General features: G+C 36.6%; 1 protein-coding gene across 8 annotated transcripts in view; it reads right to left on the reverse strand.

Moving 5' to 3' along the window:
- The window catches only part of NAALADL2 (N-acetylated alpha-linked acidic dipeptidase like 2), a 1,329,911-nt gene that overhangs the window by 922,503 nt on the left and 386,881 nt on the right, over window positions 1–20,527 (reverse strand). For 2 of the 8 annotated variants that reach the window (XM_025878651.2, XM_073897035.1), the window contains exon 1: window positions 14,674–14,783. The exons of the other annotated variants lie outside the window; for them this stretch is intronic. In XM_025878651.2, the coding sequence (XP_025734436.1) occupies window positions 14,674–14,716 (43 nt within the window). In that variant the 5' untranslated portion in view covers window positions 14,717–14,783. Of the gene's footprint in view, window positions 1–14,673; window positions 14,784–20,527 lie in introns of those variants that run through there. 8 annotated transcript variants of the gene reach the window in all.

A 20,527-nucleotide genomic window follows, 5' to 3' on the forward strand; every position in this document is an offset into this window, starting at 1 on the left:
TAAAATCAGGTAACTTAAATAACATCCCCAGGATTGGTACTTTGCATATAGTAGCCTTCCTATATCTCCTTTTACAAACATAAACTTTAAAGTACCTAATCTCATGACTAATGTTTGTTCAGAGGCACTAAACTGGCTAAGGCACTTTATTCCACATAATTCTCAATGTATACCCTTCAAGAAAGTTATAATGCATTTGAGAGACAATCTACACCATCATTGGTTTTTCTTCAATGCTGAAGATTAAAACAAAAAATAAATTTGGGTTTGACGGGCTCCTGGGTAGCTCAGTCAGTTAAGCGTCCGACTCTCGATATTGGCTTAGGTCATGATCTCACAGTTGTGAGATCAAGCCCCATGTCTGGCTCCATGCTCAGGGTGGAATCTGCTTGAGATCCTCTCTCTCCCTCTGCCCCTCCCTTTGCTCACACTCTCCCTCTCTCTCAAAATTTAAAAAAAATAAAAAATAAATAAATTGGGTTTGAAAATTTTGCTTACACCTCGCATGTCTAACAATTAACTGCCTATAACTTATCCCTACAAGATTATACCCCATATGTGCAAAAATTTCAGTGGACGCTAGATGGTTGCCTCCAAATTAAAGCATAGTTCAGAGAAAATTACACTTTTCTTTATAAAGAAATAGACTTCTATATTTCAAAAATTATATTTTGAGTTTTAGGGGTTTTCTAATATAAAGCTAAATTTAATTGATTTGTGCAAACCATTGCATCCAGAGCCACTGTTAAAGGCCTTATGTACATGGAATGCTTAACAGATTCTTTAAACAAGGTATTTAATTACATCGTGGCTTAGGAAGAAAAGGGTAGGAAAGAAATGGCAGAAGATTACTATACATTAGTTCCCACTGTGAGAAGGTGGGGGTGCCCTGTGGCAAGAAAAGTCAATATAGACTCCCTGCTGATGCTCTCAAAATAGCATCTTTAATGGCTGGTGTTAATAGATACTGAGATCTCCAAACTGACCACATAAGGCATTACAGTATCCAAGTTAAGTGACCATACCTTTAATTAGATTCCAAAGTTCAAGACAGAATAATTCTAGAATGTTATCAGAGAGTTCTGAAGCTCCATAAGCAAGATATACACCTATACAAGATAGATGTATTATCTATCTATATACCTATAAATATAGTGATACATACACACACAGCAGACTATGAGTTGCTGTGTCCATGACTCATTGAATGTAGCTTCAGTAGTTCCTAATAATAAGTCTGGTACATAATCATATGTCAATAAATATTTGTTGAATGAAGAATTGAATAAATTTGGTATGTCCAAATTTAAATACAAATATACTTACATTAAATGCTCTAAATTTGAAAGAATTTCCAACTCGCTGAAAATGACAAGAAGCCCGTATCTATTCAAGACCATCATTACAGGAGTCCTACAGACCTAGGTTTGAATCCCAACTCTACCACTTAGTTCCTATATACTCCTGCAAGTTTCATAATCTCTCTGAGCCTTCTGTAAAATAGAGAAACTGAGACCAATTCTCACATGGTGGATGTGAGGCTTAAATCTGGCCATTTAAAGTGCCCAAAGCAATGCCCATCCCCTAGTAAAAGTTCAACATACAGTAAGAATTCTCTTCATCCTCATCATCATTGATGTTAGATATCTCTTTAATTTTAACAGAATGGATGTCTTTACTCATTTTACCAACTCAGGGATGAAAAACTATGAAATAATTACTTCTAAAACGATAATTGCAACATTCATCACTCTATATAAGTTTGGAAAACCTTAAACATATATATATATTTTTAAAGTTCTTGATTAAGTCCTCCTATTTCTGTATTAAAATATTAGAGATAATCAAGAGTATCATTAGAGAATAACTTTTTCTTAAAACAAGGTAAGATATTTCTTAACTCAAATGTGTGATCCTAATTTCAGCAGAAAGTTGTTTAGAGGAGATGATCTTTACATCTCCTAACATTTAAGTAACAAATGCAACCAAAAACATCCTTTATTGTGCATGTACTATCTTTGATTCCTCTGAAATTCTTCACTTTGGGTCTGTACGTCATACTTTCACTGGCTACAGAACAAGAAAGAAACAACTTTCTGATGTCAGATGCTGAAGATCAATAGCTATTTCCCAAAGTTTATAGCATAATTAAAATGTGTAACAGGAATAATTTTCTCTTTAAACCCTAAGGCTAAGCCTAGAATTATTGACTAAGTCAAAGTTATGTGGTGTAACATTTTTTATAATGTTTATGGATAATATAAAGGAGTTTATGGCTTTTACATGTAATTTGTTAAATTAAAAACACTGAAGAGGAAATATCCATTACATCAGCAAAGCATCCATTGTTTAAAAACCTTTTTAAAGTGTATTTTGTAGAGGTAAATCTATATTCCTTTATACCGGTTTGTGGTCACCTAAAACTTCAAACTGAAGGTTAATGGTCAAAACATTCTTGAATTTAGTAGAACCCATTTACTTCAAACTACTTCTTCAGAGCTTTGCCATCTTCCATAAAAGTCCCAGGGATGGAGGTATGATGAAAATATCATAAGGATGTGTGGGTAGGCAGGACAAGAGGAGTCAGGATGTACCCAAACAGGAAACACTATTTATATACATGAGGTTAAGTGAGTTGGTGTAAAATACAGTATCTATAGAAAGCAGATATATCAGCTATAGAATGGACTGGGAATAAAATATTCTTTCAAGTAAGAAAAATTAACAGTCACTAATTTTTGTATATGGATATAAATGGCAACTATTTGAAACACTCTTTGGGCAGTCCTGTGTTTTTGTTTTTGCTTGTTTTTGTTGTTGTTGTTTTAAAGGTAGCTCTTTTCAAATGGTACACCCGGGAAATGCAGCGATTAAGAAACAATGAAGTCAGATATATACCAGATTTAAATCGTAGCTTTGTCTCTCACTGGTATTAACTAAATGTCCAATTTTATTACTTTCCCTTTTAATTATTATCAATGAAAATAACATAACCATACAAGCTCTATTATGAATCACTGTCCAAGGGTCTCAAACTTTTGAGCAGATAAAAACTGATCCAACCTTATTCTGATTTCTTTAAACAGAGCCAAATGCGGGCGCCTGGGTGGCTCAGTTGGTTAAGTGACTGCCTTCGGCTCAGGTCATGATCCTGGAGTCCCGGGATCGAGTCCCACATCGGGCTCCCTGCTCAGCAGGGAGTCTGCTTCTCCCCTGACCCTCTTCCCTCTCGTGCTTTCTATCTCCCATTCTCTCTCTCTCAAATAAATAAATAAAATCTTTAAAAAAAAATCTTTAAACAGAGCCAAATGGAAGTGGGTCTCTATCATCCCAATGTCTCATAGGTCTGTCATATTTATGCTATATGGCCAATGTTATATATGGGCACTTTTCAAATGTTACACAGATGAGAAGATAGCACTATAAAAGCTTATTAGCAGTGAAACCAGGTGTTTCATTATTTTTCAAAAATTGGATGATTTTATAAAAAAATGTGCTCCCACTATAGTCCAGGGGCATGCACTCTGAAGATAACTAGCTGGAGTAGACTTAGTGGGTGGTGCTACACGTTAAAGTGTAAATCTTCCAGAATAACAATCTCTAACTCCGCAGTCAAGCTAATAACACACACACACACACACACACACACACACACACACACACACACGCACACTCGTCTCCATGAAAACTGGCTTAATAATTGGCCAGCATTTTCTTTTTTCCTATTGCTTTCCCATATGCACAGGCACTATCACCTAACTTCTCTGAGGCTGCTTCAGGCCAAACCTTTCATTTTTCTTTCATGGAATCAACACCCCACATGTAGCCCCACCCTAACTCTTGGCTGGATGAACTCGTCCTTAACTGCAAAGATGCAGTCCATTTGGTATAAGCTCCATCACCCACTCTGCTCTATAACTCAGGGAATCTGTCATTATAATCACTCTTCCTATTCTTTCTTATAGAAAGTTGCCTTCTTGCTCTTTAAAGTTACTCTAATGATAAAGAAAAAAAATAAATAGGGATACCTGGGTGACTCAGGTCATGATCTCAGGGTACTGGGATCGAGGCCCACATGGTCAGGCTCCCGGCTCAGCAGGGAGTCTGCTTTTCCCTCTCCCTCTGCCCCTCCCCCTCCACTCTTACTCTGTCTCTAGCTTTCTCTCTCTCAAATAAATAAAATCTTTAACCAAAAAAAAAGAAAAAAAATAAAGTTACTCTAATGAGACCAAGTCCTCATTCTCATCAGACATACCCTTCATCTTCTTCCCTGACACTGCTTCCTCATTTGTGAAAAGTGAAAATTATATCTACTCATAGCACTGTGGTGATGGAACTACCTTCGTTCGTTCTTCGGTCTCCCCCTCTCCAGCTATGGCCGTTTCTCACAGCACAATCATTGAACAGTTCCTACAGCCTGACTTTACAAGTTTGTCTTTGCCTTCCATTTCATTCTTGATAATGCTCAAGTTGTTTCTTCCTCATGCTCTACCTTAATGCTGTTTTTGAATCACCAGATCCTACGTATTTGGCTATTCTGACGTTTGATCTTTTTCACTCTGTTCTAGAGAAATCCCCACTCTGCACTACCCTGCAAACGCTGTCATCTGTATCTTCTCTTTTTCCTATCACCCCATCTCTATTTCTTTCATTTCTGCTCACATTTCAGATGTTAGTGTTTTCAGTCACCAGTCTTCCTGTCTTCCTTTAACCTCTATCTTTGTATAATCTCACCCACCCACAGTGGCATGTAGGACTTCAGTTTCAGTAATTTCCAGCTCTTTAATTCCATCCTAGTACTCTCTCCCAAGGCCTAGCATCCTTTTTTGCAATTTAAGTAAGGAAATTTTCATCACTGTATAACACTTATAGCTTAAAATCATTTTCTTTAAAACACTCTCCTATTTCTCTTCCTAAACTGTTCCCCATCCTGCATCCCCTAAATCAGCTAACAGGACTATTTTCTCTGTCACCTATGCCAGAAATCTAGTTTTCACAAGCTCTTCCTTCTGTTGCACTCAATACAAGTGAACACCAATTTAACCTCAAGTATCACTCCAATCTATTTTATTCAAATAGATTACATAAACTAAGTTTTGAATTACTATGTGATGAGGGGCAATAATGAAGATGAATTTGAAATTGAGGAGAGCAGCTCTCATAGTCATATAATTATTTGGATTTGAGTCTATATTCCTCATTGGGTGGTTATGAAACTTAAATATATTGAACACTTGGAACACTCTTGGCACAAGTATACACTTAAGACAGGTTTTCCTCTATCAGCACAACTTAAACTCTTTCAGAGCTCATCTAGCTAACCGCCACAGAAGTTACAGAACTAGAGGAAATAAGAACGAACAAATTCTCTAATTTTAAATGAAAACACACTGCTCCCAATCTCCTAGAATAGTCTCGATGTCAACTATTATTCTTCTAGAAAAATGTTTCTTTCCATTTTAAGAGTTTTTATTTGGCTTTTTTTTTAGTTAAGTCTTCTTGTTTTATTTCATTTTGTATTTACCATATTAAGTGACTGCTACTTTATGCTCAACTAATTTTCATGTTAGAATAAATGTAAATTGCATAGACACACAGGAATAAGAGTATGAATTTTATGTTTGCTTTTCTGAACATATTAAACTTATTGAAAATATACTATGTTAGTGTGGTTCTAGGCACTAGAAATACAGAAATAAACAAGTCAGCCATGGTCTTTTCATCTCAGACACAGAACATTTTATTGCCAGGATATAGGCAATACACAAAATACCCCCAAAAAAGGCTCATAGTGAGCTATTAAAAGAATTAAACTCAGATATTAAGATAGAATAGCTGCTCTAGTTTGAAAGACTAGAGGAGGTATCACTGAGATGATATTTGATCTGACAACTGAATGACAAAAAGAAACCATAGGCAGACAGGTGTTGGAGATCTCAGTTTGGTGTGTTTGTTGGTGAAAGAAAGGCCGAAAGTGTGAGATTCAAATAAGCTTAGCAAATTTCTGCTTTGACTTAGTTCCCAATAAATTCTAGTTCTTCCCCCCTTTATATGTATGTGATTATAAAGACAAATTATTTACTATCGAACCAACATAAGTAAATGCAAATTTCATGTGAAGACTACCTTTCCAGAACATTTTATTAACTAAGTACCAATGTTATTGTGGATGATGTTATCAAGTCACATAAAAGTATTTTGATAAATATAATTTGGTAATTACTAATTCCTAGAAATATAAATATTATAAGTTTTCTAATCAAGAAGAAATATAATGTCTAAAAGAAATCCACAGAAGGCAAATGGTAAACTGAAAAGAATATGAAATATGAACCTAAAACTGATGAGAACTGGGGGTTAAGAATAAAACCATTATTATTATTTTCTTTTTTTCACCCAAATGCCTATTTATCCATATCAAAAATAGAAACTTAAGGTAATATCATTACCTTAGTGCGCCTGAAGTCCTAAAGTTTCTAAAGAAGATTTATAATGCAGCATACATATTATCAATACCAATGTGCTCTTCTCTATTCTTATTCTCCGTCCCTGCACACCTACTCCCCAACCCCCAACCAAATCGGCCAAGTGAATGTACAGAACCCTACAGTTAACCAAAATAAACATAAAACATCTATATAAAATACAGTAAAAACTTCAGGAGAGACACTTGAGTAATACCATATGCTTATAAAATATATACAGCAGCCTAATTTCCAAAATGAGTTTTTATATTCTGAAATTTTAATAATGTTAATATTTTAATCATGTAAACATTTAGATATGAAGTCTATTTCTTATTCTTTTGTTTTCTTTTCCTTTCTTTTTATTTTCAGATTTTTATTACAGGTTTGAAATATTTTCTGTATAAATTTTTTTCTGACAAATGTCTGATAGGGTAGTGGAACAGCTTAAGGAGCTCAAAAGAGAATCATCCGTCGCAAGATTCCAAGATGAGTTAAATAATACCATTTTCTTTGGCTCTGTAACTCTTAGCTTTATTTCTCAGTATTGGCCTAATACTGAGAAATAGCCTAGCTAGGGCTGACCCTGCCATCTATAGAAATTATTCTGATTTCTGTCACCATCTCTATGCATCCCTTGAAAAACTGAAACATTTTTTATATCATTTGAACAGCATAAATCTTAAAACCAATTTCTTACTTTCTCTTGCCTGCTAGAAAGCTTAAAAACAAATTTGTGACCGGTTTGGTAGCTGTTTAGAATGTTCTGGTGCATATTTTATGTACAACATTTTAACTGTTATTTTAACCTATTTTTTATTATGTTTACTTACTTATACCCTATTTCAAAGTATTAATTTTGGGAAAATCATTTTTTCTTTTTTTTTAATTTTATTTATTTATTTCAAAGAGAGAGAGAATGAGAGATAGAAAGCACAAGAGGTAAGAAGGTCAGAGGGAGAAGCAGACTCCCCGCCGAGCAGGGAGCCCGATGCGGGACTCGATCCCGGGACTCCAGGATCATGACCTGAGCCAAAGGCAGTCGCTTAACCAACTGAGCCACCCAGGCGCCCAATCATTTTGTTTTTCAATAAGAGTAGAACAAAGCATGCAAATAAATGGATAGATAGAATCTCTATGCCTTGTCTCTGCTGTTTATTTTGCCAGGGAAGACTTTCTTCCTTCTGGCCACTTATTCTACTTTCCCAAACCTACCAGAGCCAGTTTACATCATTCCTCCTCTATGAAACTCTCCATAAATTCCTAGGTTTCCCTATAAATTCTTAGATACTGTCTGTGGTTATAACAATACCAAGAATTGGCAAGAAGCAACTTTCTCCTTTTCTGGCAACGTATATTTTTCCACCTCTGAAATTGACCACCAAAAAATGTTGATGTGATGAAGAATTTTTTTTTTAAGATTTATTAGTAGTTTAAGGGAAAATAGGACTTGTCTGTGATTGCATTAAATGTCCATAAACAAAGAGGAAAATGAAGCATAGTGACCCTTCAGCTCTCTCAGCTTCTCACATCTTGTTTTCACAGGAACTCATTTTGGGGGCACCTGGGTGACTCAGTTGGTTAAGCATCTGCCTTTGGCTTAGGTCATGATCAAGTCCCACATCGGGCTCCCTGCTTGGCAGGGAGTCTGCTTCTCCCTCTGCCCACCCCACTCGGCTCCTTCTCTCTCTCTCTCCTCTCAAATAAATAAAATCTTAAAAAAAAAGGGGGGGGGACATATTTTTGAGAAGACAAAAGAATCACAGAGATGGAATGGTTTCAAGAGTTTAGTCAGTTCTCAAAAATGAATCATTTACCAAGGTCTGAAGTCACACAGCAAAGTTGACTGTGTTGCTTAACAGGTGTACATGCACAACTTTTGCATGTTTATATGAATTGCATTAAGTTCAGTAGTTTACTTTTAAAATACTTCTCTTTGGGGCTTTTTTAGTAGATAGGATTTTGTACTATCCTCTAAGTCACTTTTTTTTTTTTTTTTTTGTATACAATACACATCTTGCATTACAGTGACCAGGGGTAAAGAGAACAGGTGAATTGTATGTCAATTAATTATAAAGGAATTTTTGAATGCACCTCCCAAAGTGTTCAATTATGGAGATGGTTAAAGATCTATCAACAAAGCAACAAAATAGCCCTGGCAAATAAAACTATTTACACATACTTTTCCTGAGGAGAGATAAGAATCTCAAGGGATCAAACTGAAGCTCCATATGCTTTTAAGGGTTTTCACCCTAATCACACTGTCTTTGCAATCTTGTCAGTCACCCATTTTTTTCTTCACTTATGTAGCAAGTATAATACCTTACAATAATAAGTCAAGTATGTGCTTGGTTAATCCTCCCCGCAAAAACTGTGATACAAAAAAAAAAAAAAAAGAAAAAGAAAGGTTGGCTTGATGTCCTACTCAATTAGCTAAATTTGTTTAAACTCTTTCCAAAACTAGAGAATAGGCAATATAATAATTATAAGGTGTTTATACATGCATAATCATCAGATCATTACCTGTACTCTTTGTTTTATTTCTTTAAGGAAAGGAAACAGATGCAAAGACAGATCCAACCTTTTAAATGTATGGAAAAAATTTTAATTGCATTATTAATAATAATGTTTAACAATCAAGTCATCCTGTAGGTATGTATCACCTTCTTTCAAGATTTTATAGTGACTTTAATTGAAACTTAAAATGTTTCCCTTTAAAACAATTTCAGTGCTGTAAAATATTTAAACCGAAGGGGATTAAACTGTGCTTTTCAGAACATTCAAAAGTCTATGAACAAACTCTAAATTTCAAAGTGTTTGAGAATTGGCCTCTCCCCCAGCAGCAGGTTTTAAGTGAGTACCATGTTTTTAAGCACCTTTATCTCATGTTCCATTCAAGTACATTGCTTGCCATTTTATTTCTAGTAAGGTAAAGATCCTATTTCCTTTTAGAAAGACAAGAAAAAGAGGCCCTGAGCTCAGTTATGCTGCTTTCCTTAACTATTTCTTACACATTATTTCGGAGTTTATCTCCTAGTCTCATTGCCTTCTCCAGGGATTCTCTGTCTGATATCTGGGGAAAATCCCCAGCCATCCTCACAGGCACCTTTCCCTAACCCATTCAGGTCAGACTCACCTGGGATTTCATGCCTTGACATTTTCTGCAATTTTACTTGCTCCCAATGTGCTCAAATTTATCCTTAGATAATAAGGTCTCTTCAGCAGAACTTCTGGAAGTTCCAACTCCAAAACCCTTAATATGTAAATCTCAACTCCAAAATGTCTCAGGTCTTCAAGTTTTCCAACCTATCAATTGGAGCCAGTGGAAGCCTTCCTCCTGGTACATGGATACGTTCAACAAGAGCTTCTTGCATTTCTCCTACTTAAAAATGCTGTTAAAGTTCTATAGGCTGGGAAGGAAGAGTCAGAAACTGGTTAGTCCTCTTTGGGGCTTTAGAAAGATTTCAAGGCACTCACAGGCATGGTTTACGATGATGAATGCAGAGATACTTTTTCCACCACAGAAAGTAAACATGCACACCAAACCAGTATGACAGGTTGGGGTATATACAGTACTGCTGCCCTGGGGCCGCAGTTTAGAAGCACAGACACTAAGGCACCTTCCTGCCTAGATTTTTTTCTTCTTTTCATAGCCCAGCAGAATAAGTATAATTTCTTAAAAAAAAAAAAAAAAAAGGCTTTATCATGAGAAACATGATGCATTCAATGCATGTGTGTCTGGACTTTCAAGCTGACTCCTCTTGGCTATGATGAAAGTCAAGTAAATGTCTTAAAAGCCAATGTAACTTTTATGGAGTCAAGAAAAATCCCAAGCCTGGATGGACCAGTCCCATAATAGCCTGACTGAATACTGGACAATCCTTTCCAGGCCATAACTATAGAAACTAAAAGATGTCAATATTGAAAGCATTCATAAGCCTGGTTTTCCCTTTTGAAAGAGGAAAGTAAATGCCTCCAGAATGTAATGTGCCAAATTCCTTTATGAAATTACAGGCTCTGGGCAGCTAGGGTGGAGATCTGAGTTCTGGCACCTGCTTCTGAGAAACCAAGGGTAATTTTCTTACCTTCATAGGATCTATTTGCTACTCTACAAAGTAAAAATATCAGACTTGAAGCTTTTTAAGCTCCCTCATACCTTGAAAATGTTAAGATTCTATAGAGTTTTTCTCCCCTAACTTTGACAGCCAAATTCTCCTTCAGTGGGCTGTTGAAAAGTCCTCTCTTCTCTGCTGACTGCTCTCTAGAACTGGCCTTGGATACCACAGGGTCTAGCCAACTCTTCTGTACTTTGAGACATTTTTCCCCCTGAGCTCTAGTCTTTTGTAGCCTGTAGAGAAGGGGTTTCCTAGATCTAGAAAACTAAGAACTGGAGTAGGAAGGGGAGCTATAATTAGAAGATACTCAAAAACACCTGAGCAGCTGTAAGTAGATGGCCTGAGTGACAAAGGTGTGTTGAGCAGTCCACAGGAGACCCCCACTCAAAGAAACCACTCTCAAGGTTGTCTCAGCATTGAACTCAGAGACACCTTTTACTGAAATCATTCCCAAGATGAATTTGTATACCATACCCTTTCCAAAGAGGCAGGTGGCTTTGGAAATGCTTTGACCAAGGAAGAAGAGGAGGAAAATAAAATGGAAAAGGCTCATGTGGACTGAGTTGCTGAGGTAGGAGGAGCTCAGTGGATGAGGGACATAACTGGATAGTGACACCTTCTTTCCCTTTCTTACAATCCCTGCTAGGGTCTACTCTGCCTGTTACTAAGAATCTTGGAATAGAAAATGCATGTCCTTCCTGACAGGCAATACAGGTAAGGGGCCCTTTTACGCCCAAGGGTAGCCTCTGGAAAAATCTTAACCTAAGGAATTTTCCAGGATGCTGCTTGCCTGGAAGGAAGTTGCCATCCTCCTGTTGTTTCAGTCCCGGCCTTTCACTGCTATCACAGACTGACCAGGTGCTACTCAGTGGTACATGTGAGTTTGCAGGGATTATGCAAGGAAATGCCACTTCCTTTTCTTAGCAAATACAATGCTCAGAAAGCATTTGCCCCCATTCCTATTGCTATATTATTTATATTTTCAAAAATAAGAAAAAAGAAATCCAGCATTTTATCCTGTCCTAGATAATTCTATTTTATGAATCCTGAGAATACTATGAGCCCTCTCATATAAATCTTTACATTATTCTCTGTAGAGTTACTTTTCACTAGGACTGAAAGGAAGAGATTGCTTTTTATGTTTGAAAAGATAATTGAGATCTGTTCCCATGTAGCTGAAGATAACCTTGGAACAACTTCACTTTCATTTGGGAAAAAATAGGTTCCCAACACCATAGTTGCTGATAGCTTATAGGCTCCACTAACCAGGGTACTCTTAACTGGCTTCCTGGGTATAAAACCTACAGGAAATAGCACTCTTTTGACAATGTCTACGGCTAGCCCTCCAAGCTGTGACCAGACATGGTCACAATCTAGACACATGGCGTTAGAAAACCACTATTCAAAGCACATGATAGAGTTCTAATGATAATCTGCTATCACTGATTATCTTCATAACCAAAAAATTTAAGTCATCCATATGTTTAATGTATAAAACAAAGTATTTAATACAGTCATATCTGTTAGAGCATGCTTATTTGTAAGGTGAGTTGATAATAATTAGTATTATTTTAGAGAACTTCAGAATCTTTTTATAAATACTGCTAAGTCAAAAGCAAAATTAAACATTTCAAAATACCTTTTTCATTTATTTCAATGATTTTTAAACTCAATCTGAGATTTAGGACAGGGTATTGCACAGAAAACAAAATAATGTTAGAGCATTCCATAAATGATTCCAGAAGATATTCTGATTTGTTTTCTAAGATGTTAAATTTACCATATATCTTACCTCCACACACATAAAGCTGCAAATTATCCCCACGGTACTTTCCTTTATTATTAAAAAAAAAAAATCCAGGAATAGTTTAAAGCCAACAACTGAAGTACCCTCACTTATCATTAGCTCTCTCCTGATTACTAACTTCACTTAATAATTTTAAGGCAAATACAACTGGAATGGAAGCACTGCAATATTCCAAGAAGATGGATCTGAACTATTTGTAGACCCACCAAGGGTACATTTCAACTCAGGTAGAAAAATACAGTCCTCATTGAAAAGTTTTCACAGAACTCACAAGGGAAAACCCCTTGAGATAGAGCTGAGCTCACAAGCATCCCTCAGTTACAGAAGGTTTATGGATATAGCACATGATTTTCTAACTCAAACCATAACATTCAAATTATTCACTATAGCTCTTGTTTAAAACTTCATGCTTTTTTTCTTCTATATACTAATTATTAATTCTGAAAGTAAGTGTATGTGTGTGTATATGCATGTATATATGTAGTCACCCTTTTACAGTGGAATATATTACCAGAAACATAACATACATAAAACTGCCAGAGAAAAGGGAAAAACAAAACAAAATAGAGTCTATACACATTCTAGGACTCTAAAATAAGAAGTAAATATTACCCATGATCCTGACACAAAGAGAGACGAGGCCTGGTTATTCCTCAATTTATTAAAACCTCTGAACACAGACACTGGTGATGTGCCCCCATAGTCTACAACAGGCTATTCAGGTGGTTGCCAAATAATTATATATATTTTATACAAAGTCACTGTTATATGAACAATATTAACAACCTAAATAATTCCTATATACTTTTCCAAGGAAAGACATTATAGAAACAAATAAAGTATATGTTATAATCATATACATATTATTTTCTCCATAAAACACAAATAAATGAATTTCATAAGCTAAATAAGTCTTTTAGCTTGTTTTTCCTCAATAGAATGCGCTAAATGACTTTTTACTAATCTTTAAAAGTGCTTGATAATAGCATTTTACTTATTTTTTTTAAGATTTTATTTATTTATTTGAGAGTGAGAGAGAGAGAAAGGGTGAGCACGAGCAGGAGGGGATGAGCAGAGGGAGAGGGAAAAGCAGGCTCCTCACTGAGTAGGGAGTCTTATGTGGGGCTCGATCCCAGGACCCTGAGATCATGACCTGAGCCAAAGGCAGATGCTTAACCCACTGAGCCACCCAGGCGCCCTGATAATAGCATTTTATGCAGTATTTAACAAAACGTTTTTGGGAAACATACAGAAATAAAACAAGATTCTGGGATTCTTAAGCAGGTTTAGTGAATTCTGGAAGATAATTTAACTTTAGAAAATGGACACTTTATGACCTGTCATGTCTATGATCATCTTAATGTTATTCTCATGTATATTATGTTTCACAGATGTAGTTACATGTTCGATTATATGCACTAAATAGAAAACTGGGTGGTCTGGAGATTTTCTTGGTGGTAGCATCACAAGAACATAATTAAATGAAAATGTCATTAGCAGTCGATTAAAAAATATCTTGATCAAAATGTCTCTTGCAAGGTGACAAATAATTCATAAGATATCAGACTACTAGAAATCATAGCAACAAATAAGCATTATGTCAGTTTTGTATTTTTTTTAAGAAGGAAGTTTTCTCACTCAAAAAAGTGAAATGTGTGAGCAACCTTTATTGTTTCTATCAACAAGCCTACCCGTAGAAGCCTAGTCAAGCCAATGTCAACAAAGCCAATCCCTTCAAAGGACAAAGGTATCTGACTGATTAAGTAAGACCTGTAAAATAAACCCCCTCCCCAACTGCTTTGCTCTCCTCTGAGATCCTGTTTTCTACCTTTAAAAAAAAATGATTGTATTAATATATTAATACAAGGACACTTAGCTGGTAAACCCCAGATATGGCAAAACTTAATGCCAAATAAAGATTCCGTAAGTAGAGACAAAAACCAGGATTCTGTCAATGTTGGAAAAGATCTGCACTACAAGTTGGTCACACCATTTCTCCAGCATTACATTGGAGAATAAAGATTAGGCTTTCCCCACTCTCCACCAGATTTGGGTTTCTGTGTTGGTTGAGTTCTTAAGCCCGAGAGACAGCCAGTTTCTTTTGAAATGAGAAAAACCCCCACATCCTTTCCTCAACCTCAAAGCACACCTTAAACCTCGGTAGGGGCACATGCAGGCGCACCTGCAAGCGCTCATGCGCTCCACACCCCCCCCAAACACACACACTCTGTAATAGAAACTGCTTAAATTTCTGATTGGAAACACTTCAGAGACTGTTGGTACTTACCTTGCAAAGATGTGTTAGGTAAACTTGCTTCATTCTCTCCCATTTTATTATTTCTTTTTAAAGGGGGCCAAGCAGTTTCAAATTGTGTCAGTTACCTTGCAAGCTTTGTGACCTTCTGACTTCCTACCGTGGTACTGTAACAGTATACTACCTGCTCTCTTCTGTGAATCATTACCATTCTGCTTCCTGAATTACCTGGGCTGGCAGGACCTGTTTTGCTGTGGAATGAGATCACATCCTTTGATCCAACGTACTGCTATTAATGTGTGTTTCACAAAATGTGGCTTTGTTTCAGTTTTGATATTAACTTTTAATTCTCTACTTTCACTTTAGTCTAAAACGTATTTACATTTTCCCCGAGTGTCAATACTACCAACACACCATGGTGCAGAGCCAGAGTTTTATTTGATTTTTAGTGTTCCCAATCTGCTTCTCTTATAGAAATAAAAATTTAAAGTGAATTTTGCAATGTTCATTAAATAAAAAAAATACAGAGACCTAAGGAACACCATGGGAATCAGTTTTGTGAAGTGCTGGAAAGAGTCTTTGGCGTCCCTCCAGTACTAGCTGTGGAACTGTAAGTGAGGGCTATTCCTTCTCCGAGTCTCAGTTTCCTCAACTATAAAATGGGGATGATATCTATATTTCAGAAGGTTTTTATGAAGATTTAAAGCAATCACGTATGTGCTAAACATTATGAATGGCAGATGATAAATACAACATTGGCAGCATTTTTCCTCCACCCCTCCTCTTCTTTTTCCATTCATCTTCTTTCTTCTTTCCCTCCTCTTGCCCTTCCTCCCTCTGACAAGTGCAAAGAATGCCCAAGAAGAGCACTAATGTCACTATGTCCTTACGTCACTTGTCCGACTTATTAATCAAGAGATCTTAGACAAATGATCCAATCCGATTTCAGAATGCCTCAAGGTCCTCATTTGTAAAAGGATACTGATATTTGCATTGCCTTTGTACTAGGAACATAACGAGTATTAATATAAACTATTGTGCTTCAAACAAAAATAATCTCTAGCAAAGAAAAGCAACAAATTGGAGATTTATCTTTACTCATTTGTAAAAGTGAGAGAGGAAGTAGATCACAAAAATAAATCAATTTATTTAAACTCTGTCTCCCATAAGATATTCAGAATAAAAAACAATCTCTATTTTCTCCCTCTAGAATTCCTTAAATTTTAGCTTTGTTCTGGTTAAAACTGGTTAAAAAAAAAAAAAACCCGAGGTTTAAACACCTTCTCCTTTAATGGTTCTTTAATTTTCAATTTGGAAGGAATCTGTATACCATGTTTGCTAGCTCATTAATGAAAAAAATTGATTATATGTTACATAAACAGAAAAGGTAAACAACTAGAATAGTTATTCTCAAAAATATTAGAAATGAAAACAAATGGGACATAAAAAAATTCCCATCACTGGGGCACCTGGATGGCACAGTTAAGTGACCAACTCTTGGTTTCGGCTCAGGTCATGATCTCAGGGTCGTGAGATCAAGCCCTGAATCAGGCTCTGCACTCGGCTCGGATTCTGCTTGAGTTTCTCTCTCCCTCTCCCTCTGCCCCTGCCCACTGCGTGCACGCACTCGCGCTCTCTCTCTCTTAAATAAATCTTTTTTAAAAAATCCTCATCACAGTTAATTTACAGTTCTCTCTTTATTACGTCTCTGGGTCTCAGTTTCTTCATCTATAAATTGATCTGGAACATTTACTCAGCCCCATTCTCTCATTACAAATACCAAAACCTCTGATTTAAAATCCAAGTTGTGGTTTGTTCCACAATAGTCTTTGCCTGGTACAGTTGCATAATGTAACATACATACTGTGCTACATACTTTATCAAATGGAACCTGAAATTGAATGTTTGCCAATAAAACACTATAATCATCACGTTCGGACTTCCTCCCTAACAGGAGAAACACACATATCAATCCTCCCTCATTATGACAGCTTGGAAATGTATTTACATACCGGTCCCAGGCACCTAAAATTAGTCAATAACCAATCTAAGACACCCATTATCTACCAGCTGAATTATGGAATGTGTGAAGTTACAAAGAAAGTAGAATAGAGAAGTCCTATTTTTGAGCAGAGGAAAAACATAAAAATACCAGAAACCCCAAAAGGGCTTGTCATTGCCCAGAAAGTCACATAAATATACATTCAGTTATACTGAAATAGCTTCAACGCTTATAAATTTCCATGCACTCAGTTATTCACTCTCTCTCTTGTGCACCTCATATGCCTAGGAAATTCTTCCTTCATTACTTTCTCTTTGTCTAATTCATATGCAGGAATTCTTCTTGAACCTAATCGTGGTTGAGGCTGCCTCTATATGCTCCAGATGCCTCTTAACAACTTGGAACTTTTCCTTTCACCATGGCTCTTATCACACTGTGTGGTATGTACCGCTTATTTCTGTCCTTGTGAGCTGTTGTGTGAGAGACCTCTTCTGTGCCCACCACTATATCCCTGAAAATGGCAAGGTAGCACAGTTCCTGCCACATATTATGGCTTCAACAGTTTTAATAAAGATGAATAAAATTACCATCATCACAAAGGGTGAATTAAAGGATCTCAAAGAAAAGACGGACATAGATTAGCAAAGATGATGATGAAAGATATTCCAGGAGGGGAAAAATGCCAAGTAAATTTCAAAAGTGAAAAGAAGTGGGGATGACTAGTTAGGTTTATCTGCAAGAGTAAATAATTAAGAGCTAGAAGGATAAAAGAGATGAGGACATTTATGAGAATTTTCAAAAAAAGAAATCAAAGATAAATAAAGAGAAAAAATATATATAGTGAATGCATTAGTTTAACACACACACACACACACACACCCAAAAACTAACACTGGTAGCATTAGCCAAAATACCCTTACTGAATGGTGTAAGGAACACTAATTATAAAATTACCAATATTTTTGGAATATTGGAAAGAAACTCTATGAGAGTGACTGTATCCTCCATGTGCATTCTGAGACAGTGCTGTAAAAATTAACCAGCACGTTTTTAAAACAACTTAGATGACTTAAGAGAAAACAATATTTACAACCCTATTAGCTTTCTGTATTTCTGCCATTCTATTTCTAAAGCAAACCTCAAGGAGAGAGCAGCCACAGAAGGTTATAAATGTTATCCTTTATCATTCAGTTTGAGGGCTCTACATAGAAATTAAATAAGAGGAAGAAAACAATGTTGAAGTTTAAACTTGTTATGGGCAAGTTATTAAGGTGATTATGTTGTTCTGTTTTTCAAGGGAAGATACCTGTGAAAATTTGAAAAAAATTATGAAGTGGTTATTCAAAATTCTGAATGTTGGCACTGTCTTATAAAGCATGGAGCCCTGGGTATGTAAAATGTTACACATTTAATAATTACACAGACCTGGTACTTCTCAATGAAAAGTATAGCAGTAGGGGAACAAATAATTTAATCAAAACCATAAATATCCACAAATTAAGAAAAGGATTGGAACTCAAAACTGTAATCCTAGAAGCTACTATGAGGAGGAAATTCCATGTTCAGCAACCAGAATGAATTTTTGTGATTGCAGTTTCAAGAATTAGGTAGAGGTGCTTAAAGAGTACCAAAATATACCACCCCAAAATACGTCTCATTGGCATATGGATTTTATTTCTTTTAGAGAGAGAGAGGGAGAAAGAGAATCTTAAGCAGGCTCCATGCCCAGCATGGAGCCCCACGCAGGATTGGATCTCCTGACCCTGAGATCATGACCTGAGCTAAAATCAAGAGTCAGGGGTGCCTGGGTGGCTCAGTCGTTAAGTGTCTGCCTTCAGTTCAGGTCATGATCTCAGGGTCCTGGGATCAAGCCCCACAGCAGGCTCCCTGATCGACGGGAAGCCTGCTTCTCCCTCTCCCACTCCCCCTGCTTGTGTTCCCTCTCTCGCTGTGTCTCTCTCTGTCAAATAAGTAAATAAATCTTAAAAAATATATAAAATAAAATAAAACCAAGAGTCAGATGCTTAACCAACTGAGCCACTCAGGCACCCTGGATTATTTTGACCTAAAGGGCCTTGAGAACCAGTGGACATAGGAAAAAGTTCTTTACCTCCCCTCACTGCCTCAAAATAGAGTATAAATTTCTTCTTTTGTAAAGAAAAGTTACATGTATAAAGGAAATTTCCAGTTGTAAAAGTTACTCCTTAACAGGAACAGAACTAGTCCTGGAGACAACTCTTACCCCTTGAGAAAAAAACCCTTCCTTACTATACATTTTCTTCCCTTTTCCCCATAACTTGCCTCCCATCTCCAGAAGCCTCAAACCCCTTTCCATTGTTTAGCCTAAGATGGTATAAACCTCAATCATCTGGCTCCTTCAGTCTCATTTTCTTGAGAGATTCCCATGCAAATCTACATAATTACAACTGTTTTTCTCTCTCTCTCCCTCTCTCTCTCATTAATCTCTTTTATCAGTTTGCTCAAGGGCTCAGTGAGTGAAACTGGGAGGTAGCGGGAAAAGGTTTTTCCTTCCATATATGCTCTTTTCTCAAGAACATACACTGGTGGTATTTATTTCATGCATTTTAGAATAAAGGAAACCTAGTTCCTATACAGCTGTACTCCAATGTTTAAACTTTTCAGTCTTTTTCTTCATCTATAAAGTAGAACTAGGTAACAGTATTCTGAAAGAATTCAATGAGATCATATTTAAATGCTCAACATGGTGGGGCCCCTGGCTGGCTCAGCCTATAGAGCATGTAACTCTTGATCTCGGGGTTGTGAGTTCAAGCCCCACATTATGGGGCAAAGACCTTACTTAAAAATGAATGAATGAATGAATGAATGAATGCTCAACATGGTGTCAGGCAAGTAATAGGATGGTTAGTTTTTAAACATCACCTCAATACAGATCCTCAGTCCCGTCAAACCACCCCAAATCTAATAAATATTTTCCAATGTTGAGAATTGATAGGACATAAAATTTTCTGAACTAAGCTTACACTTTTCTTAAATTTATTTTTTTTTAAGATTTTATTTATTTACTTGTCAGAGAGAGAGAGAGAGAGCACAGGCCACAAGAAGGGGGAGTGGCAGGCAGGAAAAGCAGGTTCCCTGCTGAGCAAGGAGCCCTACTCATGACTCGATCTCAGGACCCCGGGATCATGATCTGAGCCAAAGGCAGATGCTTAACCAACTGAGCCACCCAGGCGTCCCATTAATTTTTTTTTGACTAAAATAAAGGTGTCAACAGTGTAAAAATGATGAAGTTTACATCTTGATACGATGAGCCGTTTGGCTTTAGACCCAGGCATTTCCTAACTTAGCGTTTTTGATTACAGATTCTTTGTTGAAGCCGAAATTCTGTTGTTTGATTGTGGCCGAGAATTTCTAAATTGGGATTATCTGATCCTTATAGCTGCTAAATACTTTTGAGTCCTACCAGAAATAAGTTAGCTAAACCAGAAAAGGGGGAGAATGCATATATTGTACAGGAAGAATGGGTAGAAATAAACAAGATTTTCTCATGCTTAGGAATACTGGCTAAACATATTCTCTTCCAGATCTGGGTATCACCATCTACCCAGTTGCCCTAGACAGAAACTTAGGATTTATCCTTAGCTCTATCCTCCCACATTCCCTAAATAGTCACAAAGTCCTAACAATTCTGTCCTAAATGTCATTGAAATTCACCTCAACTTTCCATATTCTCTAGGTAAGGCCATTATCATCTCTTGCCAAGACAGAAACTCCCTAAATGAATTCTCCCTTTCCTTTAATTCATCCTTTCTGTATCTGTAGAGTCCTCTAGCAGATAGAGTGATCTCCCTAAAACATAGTCATGCCATTTCCATGTTTAGGTATGTTCACTGGTCCCACAGCCTA

This window comes from Callorhinus ursinus, unplaced genomic scaffold (genome assembly GCF_003265705.2).
Source record: "Callorhinus ursinus isolate GAN/ISIS: 27379988/994484 unplaced genomic scaffold, GSC_fseal_2.0 scaffold1, whole genome shotgun sequence".
NCBI lineage: Eukaryota > Metazoa > Chordata > Mammalia > Carnivora > Otariidae > Callorhinus > Callorhinus ursinus.